We start from the raw sequence: 22,411 nt of genomic DNA, 5'->3' as shown, positions 1-22,411 counted from the left end.
GGGTTAAGTGTTGTGTAGCAGACTGAAGGATGGCACTCATCATCCTAATCTGACAGAGCCAAGTCCTTGTGGACTGGGGCTTATTTCTGAGACAAGAGCCTCTGGCAGCTCCAGTGTGCAATCAGCAGTCCTCTGCTCCCTGTGGTCTCAGGAACCTCCCCTGATTCTCAGTCGTCTGTCAGATCTTATGTACAGAGGAGACAAAGACAGCCAGACAGACAGACAGACACAACACTGAAAGCCAACTCGGACACGCAGCTTAATTGAGGCCAGTGGAGGAGACAAACTCAGACATCTGGCGTGAGAAAAGGCTTCAGGGTGACCCACTGATTTGGATAACAGATTTAGAAGCGTGTTCCCGAATGTTTTGTTACGAACGCTTCTGGCCTTTTTGGAGCAGAAAACGATTAGGCCGCGTTTAGTTGCCGCATCGATATGGTGGTGTCTTTAGATCAGGTATCTGTCTATAGATTCATGGTTCGACGAAAACATCTCGCGACGACCATCATAACTGATGACAAGCTTAATTATTTCCCAAAGCGACTGTTTCACTTCGAGAAATTGGTTACCATGGAAACCATAGCTCTACCAACGCGATATATACCTCTTTCACATGAGCCGCCGTCCCCTTATATGGCGTTCACAGGTTATACATACACGCCTTGTCATCTCTTTCATTAACATAGTGACGCTTGCGTCTCACTTTCGGGGGCTTTCGTGGCCTTATGAACAGATTTAGGCCTACCGATAGATATTGGCCTTGGAAATGGTTTGGGGAAATTACATGAGTCTAGCTGGTATTCTTAGCATCAAACCATTACACTTTATGCTTCGATTTATTCGTGATGTATAACTGTATAACACAGCAGTGCCTAAATATACTACACAGGAATTTAAGACGACACCAACATATAGTGAGCCCCACCCACGCGTGGAAACCAAAATGGAAGCGTGGTCTACGTTTTCAGGGGCATCATGACCAGCAATCTCAGTATATTGATTCCAGAATACAAACATTATGGTCCACAAAGTTTCGGTATACTGACGCCAGTACTTGGCCTCTGTCCCCGTTTTCAGGGACATCATGGCCAGCTTAGTCCCAGTATGCAGGCTCCAGTACTTGAACTCTGTCCCCGTTATCAGGGACATCATGGCCAACTTAGTCCAAGTATGCAGGCTCCAGTATTTGGTCTCTGTCCCCGTTTTCAGGAACATCATGGCCAGCTTAGTCCCAGTATGCAGGCTCCAGTACTTGAACTCTGTCCCCGTTATCAGGGACATCATGGCCAACTTAGTCCAGGTATGCAGGCTCCAGTATTTGGTCTCTGTCCCCGTTTTTAGGGACATCATGGCCGGCTTAATCCCAGCATGCAAATTCCAGTACTTGGCCCCTGTCCCCGTTCTCAGGGACATCATGGCCAGCATAGTCCCAGTATGCAGGTTCCAGTACTTGGCCTCTGTTCCTGTTTTGTGGAACATCATGGCCAGCATAGTCCCAGTATGCAGATTCCAGTACTTGGCCTCTGTCCCCGTTTTCAGAGACATCATGGTCAGCATATTCCCAGTACGCAGGTTTCAGTACTTGGCCTCTGTCCCCGTTTTCAGGGACATCATGGCCAGCATAGTCCCAGCATGCAGGTTCCAGTACTTGGCCTCTGTCCCCGCATTCATGGACACAATGGCCAGCATAGTCCCAGTATGCAGGTTCCAGCACTTGGCCTCTCTCCCCGTTCTCAGGGACAGCATGGCCAGCATAGTCCCAGTATGCAGGCTCCAGTACTTGGCCTCTGTTCCCGTTTTCAGGAACATCATGGCCAGCATAGTCCCAGTATGCAGGCTCCAGTACTTGGTCTCTGTCCCCGTTTTCAGGGACATCATGGCCAGCATAGTCCCAGTATGCAGGTTCCAGTACTTGGCCTCTCTCCCCGTTTTCAGGGACATCATGGCCAGCTTAGTCCCAGCATGCAGGTTCCAGCACTTGGCCTCTGTTGCCGTTTTCAGGGACATCATGACCAGCTTAGTTCCAGTATGCAGGCTCCAGTACTTGGCGTCTGTCCCCGTTTTCAGGGACATCATGGCCAGCTTAGTCCCAGTATGCAGGCTCCAGTGCTTGGCGTCTGTCCCCGTTTTCAGGGACATCATGGCCAGCTTAGTCCAAGTATGCAGGCTCCAGTACTTGGTCTCTGTCCCCGTTTTCAGGGGCATCATGGCCGGCTTAGTCTCAGCATGCAGATTCCAGTACTTGACCTCTGTCGCCGTTTTCAGGGGCATCATGGCCAGCATAGTCCCAATATGCAGGTTCCAGTACTTGGCCTCAGTCCCCGTTCTCAGGGACATCATGGCCAGCATAGTCCCAGTATGCAGGTTTCAGTACTTGACCTCTGTCATCGTTTTCAGGGACATCATGGCCAGCTTAGTCCCAGTATGCAGGTTCCAGTACTTGGCCTCTGTCCCCGCCTTCATTGACATCATGGCCAGCATAGTCCCAGTATGCAGGCTCCAGTACTTGGTCTGTCACCGTTCTCAGGGACATCATAGCCAGCTTAGTCCCAGTATGCATGTTCCAGTACTTGGCCTCCGTCCCCGTTTTCAGGAAGATCATAGCCAGTATAGTCCTTGTATGCAGGTTCCAGTACTTGGCCTCTGTTGTCGTTTTCAGGAACATCTTGGCCAGCATAGTCCCAGTATGCAGGTTTCAGTACTTGGCCTCTGTCCCCGTTTTTAGGGACTTCATGGCCAGCTTAGTCCCAGTATGCAGATTCCAGTACTTGGCCTCTGTCCCCGCATTCATGGACATCATAGCCAGTATAGTCCCTGTATGCAGGTTCCAGTACTTGGCCTCTGTCGTCGTTTTCAGGCACACCATGACAAGCATTGTCGCAGTACACCGATCCCACAACATAACTTTATATTTATTTATTTATTTGATTGGTGTTTTACGCCGTACTCAGAAATATTTCACTTATACGACGGCGGTCCCTCATTATGGCGCTAGGAAACCGGGCAGAGCCCGGCGAAAACCCACAACCATTAACAGGTTGCTGTCAGACCTGCCCACCTACGGCCGGAGAGGAAGCCAGCAAAAGCTGAACTTGAACTCACACCCACCGCATTGGTGAGAGGCTCCTGGGTCATTGCGACGCGCTGGCGCGCTAGCGCCCTCAGCCACGGACGCCACTGTTGTAAGGGTGTCCTCGAGTTGACAAAAATTATGGCTCATGCAGCAATAGCATACTGATGCAAGTTCTTGGCCTCTGCCCACAAGCCGATAAATATACTGAAACGCAGTAAAAACGCACAAGAGGTAAAAAGTGGAACTGACGCTAAACCAGATTTTATTTGGCATTGGCTGTGTATTACATTCTCACTCAGATAAGTTAATTAGTCATTGGTAATGACAAGGGTCATTGGAAAGTACACAGTTTACTGTAAAAGAAATGGAACACACAAGATCTTCTGCAGCGATTATGCAGATAGCCTTTCAATGCCTCCCCTTTATACCCCATTTCTGCACCCGCAAGTAATTACACTTTTAATTTTTCCTGCCTTTCAGGGGTAAAAACGCGTTTTAAGTCCTATTCCCTGTTGCGTTTTGGTGAGGACTCGCATAAATGCTATCAAGCCCGACATCTTTGATGCTTCCTTAACTCCTAAACATGGGTATTTCCGTTGTTATTCTCAAACTATCATATTTTCATGGATTCACGTTGGTACGTTTTTCACAGCGGGTCACATTATATCCCACCAAGTCTGAGTATGTTGACGAATACTATGGCCCTCTCAGTTACAGTATGCGGAGGTCAGAACTTGGCTTCATGGTTAGCGCCAGAAATAATATTAGCATGAACGGTTTGGGTGTTGGACGTTACAAGTAAAAGAACGTAACTGTGATTATGACTGATTTCTGGTCAAAAAAAAAAAAAAAAAAGACAGCAGATGGCTTTAGCCCCTGCATATGACACCACCTCATAAGCAGTCACAGCATGAAAAACATCAGGTCAAGTTTTCAACTTTGAAAAGTCTGTTTTATTGTGTAGAGTTTCGCGTATTGCACAAGACATACACATAAAATAACTCTTTCTGGTAACAATAGGCTAAGACAACAGACACTAAGAAACAGATCTGTCTTTTTTTAAGAATACCACGCCGAGCCTGAAAAGTACTTGATCAATTAGTCCGGATGAAACTAACCATTCGGAGGCGTCAACGTGGCAAACATTTTTAGAAAGATTACAATTCTTGGGACCATACATTTTTAGTTGTGTCCACGATAAACTGCTGATGAAAAAGTTCACAAAAATATTTTCTGAGAGGTGAGTTCTGGAGAGTTTATCGGAGTACATTAGCGAATGCACTAAACTGAAAGCAGCAAGTTATGCAGAACACGGTAACGTACTAGGACTATACGAATGCCAGCTCAAAATATCACAAGAATTATTAAGAACATTTAAATGAACACTAAAACTGCTAAAATGACAATAAAAGACAATTGCTTGCAAAATTACACAAAAACAACACATTGGCCATACACAAACGAACTGTTGCATACATTTCCACAACCGTGTCATGACTAAACAAGTGGTCTCCAACACACTGTGCCAACAAATAGACAACTAGAGAGGAAATTATGCTACAGATAAATTAGAAAGGACAGCGAAAAGAGAATAACAATTAACGACGATAGCACTATAAGACATTTTCAGCGAGCGAGCAGACAGCCGATCCCAATGAGGTGGACACCGGAAGTGCCAAGCCCACTGAGTTGGACACCGGAAGCATATATACGTGAGGAACAGACTGGACCTAATTTTTTATATAATAATTAAGTGTACTAGCGCAACATTAAATAATCAGTGATACATTTGGCCAGAAAATGTACTATGGACAAGGGGCACGATGTGAAAGACGGCGATATATCTGCCTAGTCAGCAAATACGACAAGCCGGCCAATGGCTCCGGAGATATGTACAATGTATAGCCAACAGAGCTCTTCGGTTTTTTGTATTTTTGTTTTTACATATATACAGTTTTACAAAATTTCCAAATATGGAAGTCATTTCGTATATACAACAATGCAAAGGAAAGATGTTGAGCTAGCGCAAAAATATACAACGGTCAACGTCTTTACCACATAAACGACAGAAACTTTCGAATCGAAGCAGTCGTCTACACATGCTCCCTGCCGGTGGCGAGCTACCCATTCATGCATCTTTACACTGACCGTTAACACTGGGCTACTTACAACTGTGGCAGACATTTCCGAAGTACATATATATATTAACACGTTAAAAATGTGCGTACATAGACTTTATCACCGTCTGAAATAGACGTCTACCTTACCCAAGAAAATCATAATTTCTTCTGCCCTCGTCACTGTACGTACATAAACACAATGTGTACCAATGCCTGTGAACACTGATGTCCATAACAATGACGTATGCCACAGTTTTTCCACTTCCGAATATGAGATACTGTCCCTGTCCAAGGGCAACTCTGGTCCACGCTGAACTGACAGTTGTTTTCGTGTAATGAACAAGTACTACGTGACCAACCGGCTCAAATAAGTCATCGAAGAATCAGAAATGAACACTAGACCACACAACGTTGGCCCGATCTACTTTAGACAGGAAAGATTCACCCTTACTCCACACAAGGAGGTGCCCTTACCCTCTATACCCCCAGAAAGACCTATACATACACATGCTTAACGTGCTGTGTACTCAAACAAACACCAGTATAAAACCAGTAGCTAAATATAAGTCGCCTGTACTAAGAGTGTGACGACGTTAAATAACATAGGGGATAAGTATAATCGTCACACAAAATCCAATGTTCGCCTGTTCTCTACAGTTTAACCTTCCTGAATGGTGAAAAAAACATTGTGCTGTTATCTTGAATATGTTTCCAGGTATGTCTAGTGTCTAATATACCAGATTAAACAAAAACGAGTTCTGGTACATGTGATTTGTAACCTGTGCCACCAGTACTATCCAGGGTATAACCAGGGCTATCCATGGTACAACCAGTACTATCCTGGGTACAACCAGTAATATCCTGGGTACAACCAGTAATATCCACGGTACAACCAGTAATATCCATGATACAGCCAGTAATATCCATGATACAACCAGTAATATCAACGTTACAACCAGCAATATCCACATTACAACCAGCAATATCCAGCTAGCTATATCCATGTTACAACCAGTAATATCCAGGATACAACCAGTAATATCCAGGGAACAACCAGTGATATCCAAGGTACAACCAGTAATATCCCGAGTACAGCCAATAACAGGATACAAAGATTACCAAAAAAACTGAATGCATCGTGTAATATATTCAAACAATTCATACAGCTAGAAACCAGACAATATCAGTGCTGTAGACAGAGATAATGAAATGCAGGTAATCAGACCCAGTGCGCAAAAAAATAGAAATAGAAACATACATACCCTACCTGGTAATAGACAGCACATAAAGAGACCATATCTTTATACTAGTAAGTATACACACTTCATAGAGATGACAGCCCCAAGGACAACAGAGAAACTGATTTTAAACAACAAATTTAAAAGACAATTTCAAACACAGGGAAATATCACATAATTTGAACCAGCAAATTTGACATAAAACCCTGCAATACCAATAAAACAAAATCCATACTCTATACCATTGTATAGCCCAGTATGTTGAACACTGATAACTAGGAACTTATCAGACACACAATACTTTCACCATGTTGTAAAATCCTTGCTGGGAATGATAATCCAACTTTATTTTTCTTCTTTGAATCTTGTGATAAATAGAAAGATCTTTATGACAAACGACCAATGACAGCGATCAAAGAAATGGCCCAAAATACCACCAAAGTGTTGGCCTATAGAAGACAGAGACACTCCCAAGGTTTACATAGAGTCTGTATATGAGATTTCTGGTTTTTAACCAGCAACGAAAGATATATTCATGAACATTCATAATCACTACTTCATCAAAGTAATAAGTCGTCAAAATGTATGGTAAAATAAGGCTAATTGTCATTGTGACCAACAATAACATTGTACATTCAGTATATACAAATCAGTTGTATTCAGTACATTCTGGTCACTTGGTAATAAAATAGCTGACTTTTGGATAACTTCTTGTATACTGTTATCTTGAGACAAAGTTCGTGGCTACTAGTTCAGCCAGTTGCGGGCAGTGCCCTAAACACTGAGCAAACCCAGAGCCACAGTGAGCAAACAGGATTCAAACCTTCACCACTTTGTCCATGTGAAATAAAATAACTTCTGATTATGGTAAATGTGCACATTATTTAACCACCTTTTATCGGGTCAGGTTAGTCTGGGTGTCCTATGACTGAGACGTACTGGGAACATCTGAGTTCCGCTGATGATAGTGAAGTTGTTGGAACATGGCCGAGCTGTCGCGCGATGACGAATGTGGTGGTGGCATTTGCTGGGATGCTGTGGGCAGAGCTGTCGTCATGGGGACGTCTCGTGTGTGTGTCTGGCTGGAGGAGGTGGAGGTACTGCTAGCCCTCTGTCCATCTTGACCCGTGGTGCTGGTGTTACTGCTGGAGGAGGGGGTGGGTGCTCCTCCTGCTGACACCACCACAGACCCAGATGCGTTGTTGCTGGCGACAGCCTCTGCCTCCACGGCTGCAGACTGAGCCATCATCTTTTGACGCACCTCACGGATCTTCAGTTGTAGACAGCTCTTTGAGGTGAAGATATCCGAGTGCTTGGACTGGAAGGCTGCGGTGGCCTGGGCTGCGAGGGACAAGACAGGTTAATGATCAATAATCTACATATGTCTACTTATTAACTGTTGTTAATTACTCAAAACCAGCATCTAAACCACTTATTCATGACCCCCATCTACAGACCCTACAGCACAGACTATGGAATCAAGATGTAAACTCATCACGCCACATTCGGATGCCTACCGACCATTGTGGACACTAGATTATCTCCCCTTTTTTGTTAATATATTCTAAGTGCCAGTTGTTCTAATTCTGTCTAACTGCAGTATGTGCTAGAAGTTTGGGTAAGTGATGGATTTAACCTGACATTTGCATCTTTGCAGTTTTCAAGAAGAACTTGAAGTAGTCCTACATCTCAACAAACTTTTCCTTATCTTACCCAGCATGACATACTAGAAAACAGTTCAAATGTGTCCTATTTGGGCAGGTGATATGTACCGGATATGGATGCAATTTGTCACCCTGGTACACACTAAATGGTATATATGCAGTTGTGTTTTTATTAAGTGTCAAAAATACAGGGGCCTACATCTATCTATATGTATATCTATATATATATATATATGCATTTACCTTGGCCTAGCCTATTGCAATAATTTGTTCAGCAATATGAAGTTCAGCTATGTTGAAGAAGCAAATCTTCATGTTCAGTCAATTCATATTACAAGTGAGCACATAATTATCCTAAACACGCCTCAAGTAGGGATACAGTTGCCCCCTGAAGTGGCGCGATTAAACATGTACGACTTTCGGCAAAGGGAGATAACTTAATTTCTGGAAAGTCTATACAGACTAGTCCGAACTGTGGTATCTATTAGTGTAGCCCAAGGGATAAATTTGTAAAATAATTATTTTACAAAGAAAAAGAAGTAACAATGAGGAAATCTTTAAATAACAATCAACAACACTGAAGTGCTGACTTTATGTTTGTAAGCAGTGCAGAACACTGCTGCATATTTTGGATGCACTCACACGAAGGGAAGAGGGTATGTTCGTCAAATAGCTGCATAACCAGGTTTCTCCTCTGGTCAAGAATTCTCCGCAGTGAGGAGTGTGCCCCGGGGGAACTGGGTGTTTTGGGTGTCCTAGGGGAATTCAGATCTGAACCATCAGGGAATTCTGGAAAAGAGTTAAGGCAGTGTTAAGGAGGGTAGGCCACTGAAATTGTGATATTTACACATGCCAAACTACCTTTACTCATACAGTGGACACAATATATTCATTAAAAAGGGAGATATCAAACATGTGAAAAACACATCACCAGAAAGAAAAAATATATACACATTAAGAATGTAATCTATTTGATCTTCCGTAAAATCTCTAAAAATAAAAAAAAAAATAAAATAAAATTTACCCATCACTTGAAACTTATGAGTGCTTACCCATTTCAAAGTGCTCTGGGTTGAAGTTACTGCCAAAAAAGTGTGTCCCCTCTAAGCGGCCACTCTTGGGTGTGCGCGGAGTGTTGGCCTCAGATTCTCCCCGCCGTGACAGTCGTGGTGACGAGGGAGGAAGGCGGGGCGATGAGGGTGGTAACCGTGGTGAAGATGGGGGTAAGGAGGGTGGTAACCGAGGGGAAGGCTGTTCTTCTGAACTGTCCATCTCCTGAGATTCCCCTTTGGCTGTCAAATATTAAAAGATGGGAATAAAGACAATGTCTCATCTGAAACGATTTATGGTAACATGAGGCTAATAAATGGCTTCACAATTTGTCTTTTAGTCATTCTCTCTCACATTTGTCCAACAGAATGTTCCACTTAAAGAAAAGATTCCACATATGGGGTTACAACAAATTGCAATACACAATACTGGTGACAGTGATATAAATTTATCATGATCAGGTGATCCCTAATATCGGCCATGTGAAATTCTCTGCAGTAAGCTAAACAGTAAAGTTAACAATATGCAAGAGCAGCTATTCTTGATTCAAATTCATAACAAAACAGCTATCTGTGATCCAAATTTACAACAAAACAGCTATTTACATATCCAAATTTTCAACAGCTATTTGTGATTTAAATGTACAACTCCGCCAAAAAAATAGTGGACGCAGTTAGTTTAAAGGGGGATAACTGTGATCATAGTGCAAATTCAATTGCCATATAAAGGGGTTGTCTCCCTTTATCACACGAGCCTGTTTTTCTGTTTACATTCCAATGTTACTTAACATTCACACAACACTTTAGGCCCACTGCCTCACCGAGAAGGGACACTTTCCTCTTCTTCTTGTAGTTACTGATGATAGCCCGTGGACTCTGGGGGAGGGGTGTGGTGCTGCTTGACTCCTCAGGAACAAACTGAGGCAGTTCCTTGAACTGACGCACAAAGTCCACTTCTTGTAACACCCTGTGATATATAGCAGGACAAAAGTCAATAATGAACATGGTCTTCAGGCAATGAGCACAATTGAGTACTACAATGAAGCTAATCTTCCATTCAACATGTATGCCACATCAATATGGTCAGACATCGATTTTATTCGTGCACATGTCTGTTAGCAGATCATTTAAAGGAATCTAACGTAAACTGACTTACTGTCAAACCATAAACATCAATACACCTTGCACAGTGACAGAGAACGAAGCACTACCTTATTCTGCTTACCTTTCCATTCCATCGTCAACGTTTTTCTTGAGGAAGCCTTTACTCGGTGACGGGGCACCCATCTGGATACCACTTGGGGGAACAGGCAGAGGCGGCGGCTTGGGCTTCTTAGGCCGTTCCTGTGGGTGACAACAACCAATCATTAACACTGAGGCAGAGAACTATGACACTTACTTGCTTGTTTTAACCTTCACATATTTATGATAGGCAAAGCAGACAGGCTTAAATATTATCAAAGGCACATATTAACACAGACTGGTAAATATATATGTATAGATATCCTGTAAATTTTAATTCAACACCAAAAGTAATATTTTATGACTTATATGTATACAAATGCACTTTTTGGGCAAATTTTTAAGTCAAATATACAAAGAGCCAATCAGTGTGGAGTCTTTATGCCTACCTGCGGTGATTCTGTGGTCCCGGCGGCGTTGGGTTGACCCCCAGACTGAGTTGAGGTCACAGCGTTGTCCATCTCGCGCTCCTCAGGCTCCCTCTGTTGGCCAGGCTCAGTACCAGGGGCAGGGGAAGACGACTCTTGCATCTCATTTACATGCCCTTGACGACAAATCTGCAGAATATGTATATTAGATGTCAGGCCTTGAATTCAGTAGACCTGCTAGTTTACTAGATAAGCTGGCTAGGGAGGAATGATCAGTCAATTCAGTAGACCTGCTAGTTTACTAGATAAGCTGGCTAGGGAGGAATGATCAGTCAATTCAGCAGACCTGCTAGTTTACTAGATAAGCTGGCTCGGGAGGAATGATCAGTCAATTCAGTAGACCGGCTAGTTTACTAGATAAGCTGGCTAGGGAGGAAAGATCAGTGAATTCAGTAGACCTGCTAGTTTACTAGATAAGCTGGCTAGGGAGGAAAGATCAGTGAATTCAGTAGACCTGTTAGTTTACTAGATAAGCTGGCTAGGGAGGAATGATCAGTCAATTCAGTAGACCTGTTAGTTTACTAGATAAGCTGGCTAGGGAGGAAAGATCAGTGAATTCAGTAGACCTGCTAGTTTACTAGATAAGCTGGCTAGGGAGGAAAGATCAGTCAATTCAGTAGACCTGTTAGTTTACTAGATAAGCTGGCTAGGGAGGAATGATCAGTCAATTCAGTAGACCTGTTAGTTTACTAGATAAGCTGGCTAGGGAGGAAAGATCAGTGAATTCAGTAGACCTGCTAGTTTACTAGATAAGCTGGCTAGGGAGGAAAGATCAGTGAATTCAGTAGACCTGCTAGTTTACTAGATAAGCTGGATAGGGAGGAATGATCAGTGAATTCAGCAGACCTGCTAGTTTACTAGATAAGCTGGCTAGGGAGGAATGATCAGTCAATTCAGTAGACCGGCTAGTTTACTAGATAAGCTGGCTAGGGAGGAAAGATCAGTGAATTCAGTAGACCAGCTAGTTTACTAGATAAGCTGGCTAGGGAGGAATGATCAGTGAATTTGAGCCCTTAACTTCTGCATCATACATGTAGATGATGTCGAATGTGAAAGCAGATGATGACAAAATAACCTTCATGTACTGAATACAAATATACATGGATCAGGTAAATACAGGACTTTAGATTTACTTATTTATTTTTTTGATTGGTGTTTCATGCCAGGAATTTGGATGTTTTAATTGCTTACAATTGTACCAATGCCCACCAGTAAGTCACATTACCTTAATACAAATCAATACACGCATCGCTTGCTTTCATAAAGTTTTACACAGGAAGAAATATAGGAATGTGTTGTCATTGTCAGAAATACAGCCTTAACTGTACCTTTCTTTCCTTCTTGAAGGATTTCACTCCACTCTCAGCCACGAGCTCCAGGTATCGCTTCCCCTTACAGGAACGCTGACGCTTTGCCTCACTGTCGTAATCTGCATCAGTCTCACGATAATACTCTCGCCCATCTCCTGACTTAGGGCGGGACTCCTCCCCTTGGCTTGACTGATAAGACAGGTGCGAGTCATGTGACCCATCTCTGGACAATCCCATTGACTGAGGCACAGAAGTTAGTGACTGGTTGTAGTGATCGCCGTCGTAGTGTCGTGGATTAATGGGAACCACAAACTCTGTCGCAGAGAGCATGCGTTGGGGCAGGGCCAGATGCTGGGAGGTGTACGCAGGGTTAGGTGACATTGCCTGGACGTGGGCAGATTGATGGCCCGTCGACACAACAGACCTCTGTGATACCATTGTTGTGGTAACTTGAGGCTTTGATACCATACCTGAAGCAAAAACACCACAGTTTAAATCTGTGAAATTGCGTTCAAAGCAAAAAATTAAATTAAAATCAAAAGAAAGTGTTGGATTTCCAGTTACACAACACAACATCCACATGGAAGATCAGTTAGTGCAGAAGTGTCAATGATACAGACAGCATCTCCGATTTCTAAATTTTCCAGCTCTAGATGTCAGCCTATCAGATGTCATAATAGATCACCTTGGGTGGTTGTCATTCGCTGTAAGGACTCCGTAGCCACCGGAATGTTTGCCAAGGTGGCCTTAACCTTCACTGGTTTGGGCTGTACATTACTGTTGCTGATGTAGCCAATCTCCCCTCGGGCCTCTGTACACACACTGATGCTCGGTGATTTCATGACACCTGTAACAACATCAACACACCTATAATACCTACGAATACTTTACTAAGTTTATATGATGAAATTTAATGTGGAACGGTTACGAGATTGGATTCCCTGCCATAAGCACAATGCACAAACTCACTCTGGTAGTACATCGGGCTCTGACTTTGCGGTGGGCTCTTCTGGGCAGCCTGTTGTTGTTGTTGTGCTTGTTGCTGCTGTTGATGTTGTGATTGTTGTTGTTGTACTGGTAACTTCTGCCCAATGGCAGACACGACAGGGGTTGCCACAGTGACCACAGGTGACACAGACGGAGATCTAACAGCATGGGGCTGTATAAGAATTTGAGCAGGTTGACCAGCTTGTCCCCCTTCACAGATAAAGACAAAACATGAACTAGAGTATAGTGACGATTCACAAATTCACCACACGCAGTCAGATGTATTAAAATCATGTAACAGCTGAAAACTGCACTAAAATCTATCAATTTACACTTCTACATGTATTCACATGGAAATTATACTACACTTAACTTTCACTTAAACTACTTTTACATAAGATTTTAAACAGTTACATTTCATTGGGCCTCTTTTTCTTGAGACACAAAATGCATGATGAGGTTGAAGTGTGCAGAGTATCAACCTCATCCTGACCCCCTGCTGGCTCACCTTGAGGCAAGTAGTGGATGTAGGCAGGCACAGACTCTGACTTCGTGGTGGGGCCGGGGCTGGCCGCTAACGTCACAGAGCTGGGCTGAGGGTAATAAGTGAACCTAAACACACAAACAGGAGAGCTGTTGGAGCACAATATCCACAAAGCGAAATGACAGTGACAGGTAAAAGCACAGTCAAGTAGCACAGGCACAATAGTGAAAGTCATACATAACCCGAAGACAGGTCAGGGCATGGACTAACAAAAGTTATCATTAAACGTGTGGGTAGATTTAAACTGACAACTCATTGTTTGTTAAACTTTCACACCTTAATTAAAATATATATATATATATATATATATATATATACTAAAGTAAATGTACAAGAAACGTACAAACATTGGATAGGATCTTAAACATGAGCTTAGGAGGCCTAAACATATTTCCAGTCTTACTTTTGTGAGGTTGGCATGAGGAATCTCTGGGACTGTTGTTGTTGTTGTTGTTGTACATGGTGACTGACAGGCTGCGGCGAGTTTGTCATGGCAAACTGCGTAGGTTGTCCCGTTGTCATAGCAACAGCCGGGTGAGTGACAGAGACAATCTGAGGGATGGCAGTTGGTGTTTGTGGCTGGGTGTGGCCCCCATTTGTAAAGGTCTGGTTCAGAATGTGCAGTGTCTGGGAGGGGAGCTGCTGTTGCTGTAGATTGGGCACATTCTGAAGAACCTTAGCCTGGCTGACATGGTGCACGGCTGGCGGAGTCAGGGCCGGAGCAGGCGAGGGCGTAGATGCAGGGCTGATCCCTGCCATCTTGATTCCCATGGGTGACGCCAGTTGGATCTTGCCTGTTGGGGTGTGGGGGGGCTGGGGTGTTCCCGGGAAAGTCAACTGAATGTTACCTTGAGGGAGAGGGGTGCCGGGGAGCGCCATCTGGAGCATACTGCCTAACTTCCCCGTCCCAGGCTGTAGTGTGAGTGACGGAAGGATGTACTGTACCTGGGTGGGGCGCTGGGTGGGCTGGACTGTTGTCTGTCCAATAGTTATAGCCTGGGGTGTGGCAGTCACCACGGGGAGCTGAGCAGGAGGAGTCGGCTGTACGCTGGGCTGCACGCCGCCCTGATTTGTCCTCAGCACAGCATACTGGAAGGCTGCAGGCTGCTGAGACGTCTGCTGGGAGGCTTGATTCTGGGAGTTGTGCGGTGGGGCCAAGTTACGGAATGTTGTTAGGAATCCTCCTGTGGTAGTGTGCACACTGGGTGAGCTGGCAGCCACCTTACTCGAGTTGTTGTTGTTGTTGACAGTGGGTGCATTCACCAGGGTCATGCCATAGTGGCTAGAGGGTATACTCTGCACCAAAATGGCGCTGACATTCTTCATGGGGGAGGGGGACTGCGCTGCTGGGATCAGGGTCTGAGACTGAAGATTGATTCCCGGGGTGGCAGCCCTGACCACGGACTGGCCTGTGCTGTTGGCCTGTAAGGCGTTGGCTGTGGGCTTCGAGGCAATGGGGATGGGTGTAGGGATTGGTCGGCACGTGGTGGAGTAGGTGGCTGCCACGCGACTGCTGCTCTGGCTAGACAGAGTCACTACAGATTGAGACGAGGTCGCCAACTGTACTGAACTGGACACTGCTGGTTTCACCGTCTGGAATGACTGCTGTGTCACATCTGGCTGAACTGAATAATGTACCTGCTGCGACATGTTAGGAGAGAGTGGTTGAAGCTGCGTGGAACCATGGGGCATCTGCCGATTAGATCCTTTGGGCCCCTTGATGGTTGTTTTGCTGAGTACTGGCCCTTTCCCATTCTTTGCTGCCAGAGTTGTCTCCACATTAGATGACACGATGATCTGCTGCTTATCTGGGGTTGTCATGGTTACGTTGTGGATTTTCATGGGTGTGTTACGTGGCACTGTGCTTGATCGACTGGTTTGATGCGACTGTGGCTGATCGTGGAATTGCTGCTGACCATGAACATGCTGCTGTAGAGAGATCTGTTGTTGTTGTTGGTGATGATGATAATGCTGTTGTGAGTTGAGATCATTACTCTCTTTCTGCCAGTTGAACTCTGCCACACTACTCATGGAGCGTCCCTTAGCCTTAAACACTGCCCCGGTGGGCTGAAAGCTTGACCCAGCACTGGATGGCCGTGGGATGCCCTGGTCACTGTACGAAATGTGTAGAGGGGAGCCTACAGACCGGGAGTCTCTCTTCATGGGCGACTCAGGCATCTTTTTGATAGGTTTGGGCCTGTGGGTGATCTCTGCTGGTGATATGTGTCGCATGACAGGGGAGAAGCGTTGTTGTGGGAAGGCCTTGTTCTCTATCAAATTGTCCTCCTCTGTCTGACTGTCAGTCTCGCTGTCAGAAACCTTCTCCTTACAGTTCAGGTCAATACCTCCCACATCACTGTTGTCAGGACCATCATCTGAGGACAAGGAGTGAAAATGGAACTCAGCATCAGGTAAACAGATCGGAAATCTCATTTCCAAAATTGGTTTCAAGTAACAGTAATGGGGACGCACACTCTGGGGATAGCACAAACACACATCACGAAATCTGACTTCATAGATAAGATAAGGTTTCTGAGACATTTTTCGCCGTCACATTGCAAATCCCTGTTTAATACAACTTATAGTAACATGGAGTGTGATGATCAACATACCTATGGCATTGTCATCACCAACATCGTCAGCATCTTCACATATGATCATTTTGTCGTCATCACTGTCGTCATCCATGGGGCGTGAGACAGAACCGCTGAAATGACTGGTCACTGATGCCTGCGACAATGGTTGAGTTATCTTATTCTCCTGAGGGGGTCGCTTTAAACTCTGAAAAAAAAAACAAGCACATACTGGTGCTTTATTTTCATAACTTTAACTAACATCAAAAGCATGGAGACACTTTAACTTCAAATAAATCACATCTCTCCCCTAATTCTGCTAATTCTTGGGACAGATATTAGTAGTGTTACATTTCATTACAGCCTTTCAGAAAAGCAAAGATATGAGTTGTTGTTCATTAGATGGTCTAACCTACATTCCTGCTACAATTACATATCTACTGGCTAAAATGAGCAAACCAGGTGTCCAAGAATAACGATATCTCTAAGAAATCATTGGATATGAATATCTAAAGCAATGGAGACCTTTTTGAAGTGAGAAAATAAATTTACAAAAATGTTGAACCCTAAAACTCAAAACATAAATACAATGCAAGCAATCTATTGTACAGGTCAACATATATACTACACACAGGTACGTCTCAACCAACAATACTCTTGCTTCTTGGGACTTGTAAGGTTTTCATGTGTTTGCATGTTTTACCTCTGATAACGACCCCCCTTCCTGTGGGTCAGGAAGTCTGTAGTCTCTGCTTCCACCAGGGGGAGCCACTGCTGACAGGCTCTGAGTTCTCATTTTCTTGGGGTCGTAACCTGGGGTGGCAGGAGACCATTGAGCGGAGGGGCTGGGCATAGCCTCACTGTCGGTGGGCATCTCGGGGGGCTGCATCAGGGGCTCAGGGGGCAAATCAGAACCAGCAGAAGTGGAGGGCGTCTCTGAAAATAGACAGGTCAGTTGTTAAAAGCACACTTAGTCACGTAACGTCTCAGGCATCCAACAACAGTCAAGAAGAATCTAATAGAACATGCTAACTGTACATGATACAAATGTTTACAAGCCAGATCCACAGAAGAGCATGGTCAATGATGCCTATCATGTAAGAGCAATGTCCAATTCACCGCATTATTTGATCATCTGAATGGGTTGTATGTCATTTACAAATATCAACCTCAACCAATCTTTCACAGCATCCATTGCTCTCCACTCACCCCCGTCCCCTGGCACCCCGAACTCATCAGATGAGCTCAGCCTCTTCCTCCCTCCTTTCTTCATCGAGCTTGTACTGGATTTCTTTCTGTCTTTTGAGCACCACTTCCAGTCTGGGTGCGCCTTAAAATGGGCTTCTTTCACCTGGATCAACAGATGCGAATACATGGAAATGAGCAAGCGGACGCGACAATTGTGTGCATTTGGAGATATCCATTAACAAGGACGTTACAGTGCCACATGATTGCCAAGTTGTTAAGTTCCAAACTTGCTGATTTTAAAGATTTGATCATGGTCATGACAGAACCCTAGTCCTTTGTTTAAGAAGCAGATGCTAACTTTGATGACCGTAGACCCTAGTCCTGTTCTATAACCCTGACACAAGCTGGGGGCTGTGCCTACCCTAACAAGCTAACTCACCTGGAAGGCAAGGTCGTGGTACTGCTGCTTCTCTTTGGGCCCAAGGGCGTACCACCACTCCCCCAGGATCTTGCTCACAGTGCGGTTGTCCTGGTTGGGGTGCCGCTGATGAACCAGAGGGCGGTGGCGTTTACTGAAGATCATAAAGGCATTCATTGGTCGGCGGATGTGGTCCTTCTCCTTCAAGCCATCCTTACCCTTGGAAAAACAAGAGAAAAGAGAATTACATCAAAAGCCTTTAAACTGAGATAATATACCAAAACCTATCTTCAGAATTCGAAAAATACTGCACCAAACCACAGTGTATTGCTCAGATATGTATTAGAGAGAGAAGGAGTTAAAATCAGAACAGTCACACTGTGAAAACAGGGCACATGGCACCAACACACAGCCACCCGGCATTCTTATGCTGTACATCAGTCAGGCTTTTGTTATAACTGTTCATGAAAGCAGAATTAAACTGTCACAACTGCATGTGACTACAACCTCTTTCACTCATCATTTCACTTGCAGATGAGTTATGTAAGAAATTAAACATCTGATAGCCCACACACCTTAATGGCTGCTCTTGTTACTTTCCAATACCTGAGAACTGTTTATGATATTGCGCCTGTTTGAGCCTAGGTATAAAGTAACATGCCGTTTTCTGTTTTTTTTCTGGCATCAAAGTTTTCTGAAAATCTTTAATCTCATGTTTCACTGCTTAACATAATACATCAGCAGTGTAACTCAGGAAAATTTAACGACTGCTTTTGACTCATTATTTCAGCACTTGGTTGATGATGGCAAAATGAAGTGGTCAAATAACAAGTGAAAAGCAGTCTTTCACAGATAAACAGCTCCTGTGTTATGTGGTCATAACTGTATGTACTGCTTTCTTTTCCTTTAAGTGCTACTAAGAAATATTAAACTATAAACAGTTTGGGCTAAAATGTGCAAGATTACATTTACAGATATTCTAATGGTAGACACCTCTTAATTACATGGCACAACATGTAATGTAGCCTAATGTTTAAAGCTGTGTACTCAATATATGAGCCAATATTACAAGACTTAGGAATAAGGAAATAGAACATGATGCAATTTTCCTGTTTGCCATATGTATGTACAGTACTGGTATATGTACTTATCTCTTCATGTGGATAAAAGGATTAATCAAATCCCCATATGTTATCTGTGCACCAGCAGTGATGAGGGACATTTCCTCCTCATCACAGTTCAAGCATGGCTACATACATGTACATGTATATACTGGTACACACATGAGCCTGGAACCTCGTAAGCCAGAGATATACTGTATGTATCAATATAAACCATCGCTGAAGAAAATTCAATAATTAAATGCGCACAAGAGTCTCAGCGTTTCACATACCTTGCTAGGGCTTTTAGGCTCATCCTTTGGCAAGGCACTTAAAGATTGTGAGCGTCGTTTTGTAGACGTTGCTGTAGCAGCAGAGTAGGTATCGGGGCTTGGCTCAAACACATCATCGTCATCATCATCATCTAGTTTACCTGTATAATAAAGACCAGGAAAGTGTTAGATTGAGATGAGCTGAATGACAAGAAGAGACTTGCATAGAGATGTACCAACAGGGCATCTCATAGTGGCTGGTCTTCAGCCTCATCAATTGGGACAACAGGGCTGTAGCATTGCTCACATGGTGTTCAGTGATAAGCACTAATTCACTTACTCAGTCATCCAGATCAACTTTTAACTTGGTATAAACTTCATTAAGATGCAAGCTTTCTTATGATGATTTTGGCATCTGTTACGGGCATGTAAAATGCCTTCATTAGACTGCTCAAGGTAACTCTTCAGTCCTCTCTAGAGTATTTCAGGTTTCATAAAATAATAAAAATGTACAGAATGGACAAGACATATAAATGCATATAGACATAACATTCATGTACCTCATTATTAGAATTGTGTTTATTACATTTTTTTATTTCATTTATTTTATTGACTTTTTTATTTTTTATTGACTTTTTATTTTTTAACTTCAATCTTAACAGGATCAGTATGCCCAGTTACAGAGTAGTGAACAGCAAAGATCACTGGCACTGACCAGTGTCCGGTAGGCCGAGAGGAGCGGTGTCTCGGTTATCCTGGGTGGAACTGCTCTGCTGGTCAGCCCCTCCCCCAGGCAATCCACCCACAGGGCCTGAGTTTGTCAAAAATGGTACAAGTGAATGCCATGGAAACACAGGCACCTGACGGGACACTCGTCCCTGCTGAATCATCAACAAAAAAGTGACATTAATAAAAGACCATAATCAAAATTGAATAAAATAAACTACGTACATAAATAAACCTATGCAAAAACAATAAATATTTTCAAATGCAGAATAATATCTATGAGGTTTGTGTTTTGGAATATATAACACCAAATATTTATTGTCATATCAAACCTGCCCAACTAAGAATAAACAAAATCTATATCCCTCTATGTATTACATGCACACTGTATGTATGTTCCAGCGGGTTGATTCTCCTGTGTAAAATGATAATCATTAAGATTCTCCTGTGTAACCTAGTAATCATTAAGATTCTCCTGTGTAACCTAGTAATCATTAAGATTCTCCTGTGTAACCTAGTAATCATTAAGATTCTCCTGTGTAACCTAGTAATCATTAAGATTCTCCTGTGTGTCATGTAAGTGATTAGTGAGGAGTCTGACCTAGTTTGCCTTGTTACAGGTGTAACTTGACTGATGTCTACCTGAGCAACATGACCTACATGTAGAGATACAAATGGTTATCTATTTTAATACATGAAGTGTTCCGAGAGGCTTTATGTCAGCACGCTGAGTTCAGGTGGTCAGTTAAATCTGTATTAAACACAACACCCCACCCTTTAATGCCAGCGGGCTCACCTATCTGTCCACCTACACACACTGGGTGTTATTAACATATAGTAGCACTCTGGAGAACTAAAATAAGCACACAAATACGCACATATACAGTGTAGATGTGTACAGGTGAACAGGTGAAAGCCTCTAACCTATAGCCATGTATTCTTTATAACCACAGATAAGCCACACTGAGACTGTTCCAAGTCTACATGTACTACATCCACATACACGCAAACACTGGTTGATGATCAAAGGTCAGTTCACTATAAGCTAGCTCTTTCTTTACAACTGAGCCACACCGAACCTAATCTGTGTATGTAATTATAAATATTTTATTAAAAACAGATCAACAAAGTAACCATAGCCATGCTCAAGCACCTGGAACAAATACTGCTGGGATTTCATGTACATGTCGTGGTGCTAATCCCAGCAAGCGGGTTGAACTTTAACTGAAGTCATAATTTGAATTAACAATGCTGAATTCATGGTCCACAGAGTTCAAATTGTAAGAGATTTATCTTGGTCTAAAATTTGACTGTTCACAATTCATGTACAGGATTTGAAAAAAGAGATTATTTCAAATTGTGACAAGTTAAAAACTCACTTTGAGGAAGCAAGGAACAGTACTTCACATAAGCTATAGGGGAAGTGTGTATACGCTTCATAAATAGTTATAAAGTGTATTTTGATTGATCTCATAAAAAAAAAAATGTGGCAATGTGTTACTGGGTTTAATTTCAGTATGAAAGTAGTAACATTCAAGACTTTCATTAATGTAAAATATACCCGAGTGTCAAGCCCACGTTGACAGGATAAACCCAGTACCTACAGGTATATTATATGTAACTCAGTATCCCAATAACTGTATATAATAAGTTTTGCACGTATGTCTTTATTAATAGAGATAATGCTCAGACTTGGCTTTTCTCAACAAATCAGTCTCAAGGGCCCAATGTACATGTAGATGTACCTGGTATGTAGTGTGGGCAAACATTGGTGTACAGGTCAGGTAAGTGTAGACACATGACATTGAGTTGGTGTGTATGTGTGTTGGGTGGTGGGGGGGGGGGGGGGTGGAGGTGGGGGGGGGGGGGGGGGGGGGTGGAGGTGGGGGAGGGATGGTAGGGTAGGAGCAGATCAAGGCAAGGAATCCCAGACTGAGAGACTGAACAACGCATGACAAGTCACAATAATTTCAAGCATGGCTACATACATGTACATGTATATACTGGTACACATATGAGCCTGGAACCTCGTAAGCCAGAGATAAATTATATTTATATTATTATTATATATTCTGAGGTATAGAAGTACACAAACAGTACACGTACATCTGCACATTATTTTGTTGTTTACCAGTATTCATGTACATACATGAACGTCTACGGGTGCATTATGCCATCATATAGGTAGCTGTGCACACATGTATGTCTACGGGTGCATTATGCCATTATATAGGTAGCTGTGTACACTTGTACATCTACGGGTGCATTATGCTATCATATAGGTAGCTGTGCACACTTGTATGCCTACGGGTGCATTATGCCATCATATAGGTAGCTGTGCACACATGTACGTCTACGGGTGCATTACGCCGTCATATAGGTAGCTGTGCACACATGTACGCCTACGGGTGCATTATGCCATCATATAGGTAGCTGTGCACACATGTACGTCTACGGGTGCATTATGCCGTCATATAGG

General features: G+C 43.3%; 1 protein-coding gene across 1 annotated transcript in view; it reads right to left on the bottom strand.

Annotated features, from left to right (window-relative positions):
- Window positions 1-4,022: 4,022 nt before the first annotated feature.
- LOC135465409 (protein capicua homolog) overlaps window positions 4,023-22,411 on the bottom strand; it is a 36,488-nt gene continuing 18,099 nt past the window's right edge. Inside the window, exons 3-19 of the mRNA XM_064742649.1 lie at window positions 19,922-20,116; window positions 19,228-19,367; window positions 17,856-18,053; window positions 17,438-17,579; window positions 16,932-17,164; window positions 16,268-16,436; window positions 14,059-16,030; window positions 13,620-13,723; window positions 13,094-13,321; window positions 12,810-12,971; window positions 12,143-12,594; window positions 10,776-10,943; window positions 10,370-10,488; window positions 9,966-10,111; window positions 9,148-9,387; window positions 8,738-8,884; window positions 4,023-7,772 (exon numbers count right to left, since the gene is read on the bottom strand). Coding sequence (XP_064598719.1) covers window positions 7,354-7,772; window positions 8,738-8,884; window positions 9,148-9,387; window positions 9,966-10,111; window positions 10,370-10,488; window positions 10,776-10,943; window positions 12,143-12,594; window positions 12,810-12,971; window positions 13,094-13,321; window positions 13,620-13,723; window positions 14,059-16,030; window positions 16,268-16,436; window positions 16,932-17,164; window positions 17,438-17,579; window positions 17,856-18,053; window positions 19,228-19,367; window positions 19,922-20,116 — 5,234 coding nt within the window. The 3' untranslated portion in view covers window positions 4,023-7,353. The remainder of the gene's footprint in view (window positions 7,773-8,737; window positions 8,885-9,147; window positions 9,388-9,965; window positions 10,112-10,369; window positions 10,489-10,775; window positions 10,944-12,142; window positions 12,595-12,809; window positions 12,972-13,093; window positions 13,322-13,619; window positions 13,724-14,058; window positions 16,031-16,267; window positions 16,437-16,931; window positions 17,165-17,437; window positions 17,580-17,855; window positions 18,054-19,227; window positions 19,368-19,921; window positions 20,117-22,411) is intronic.

This window comes from Liolophura sinensis, chromosome 1, assembly GCF_032854445.1.
Source record: "Liolophura sinensis isolate JHLJ2023 chromosome 1, CUHK_Ljap_v2, whole genome shotgun sequence".
Lineage (NCBI taxonomy): Eukaryota > Metazoa > Mollusca > Polyplacophora > Chitonida > Chitonidae > Liolophura > Liolophura sinensis.
The sequence above is the reverse complement of the archived record's forward strand: the minus strand, read 5'-3'. Positions and strand labels throughout refer to the sequence as shown.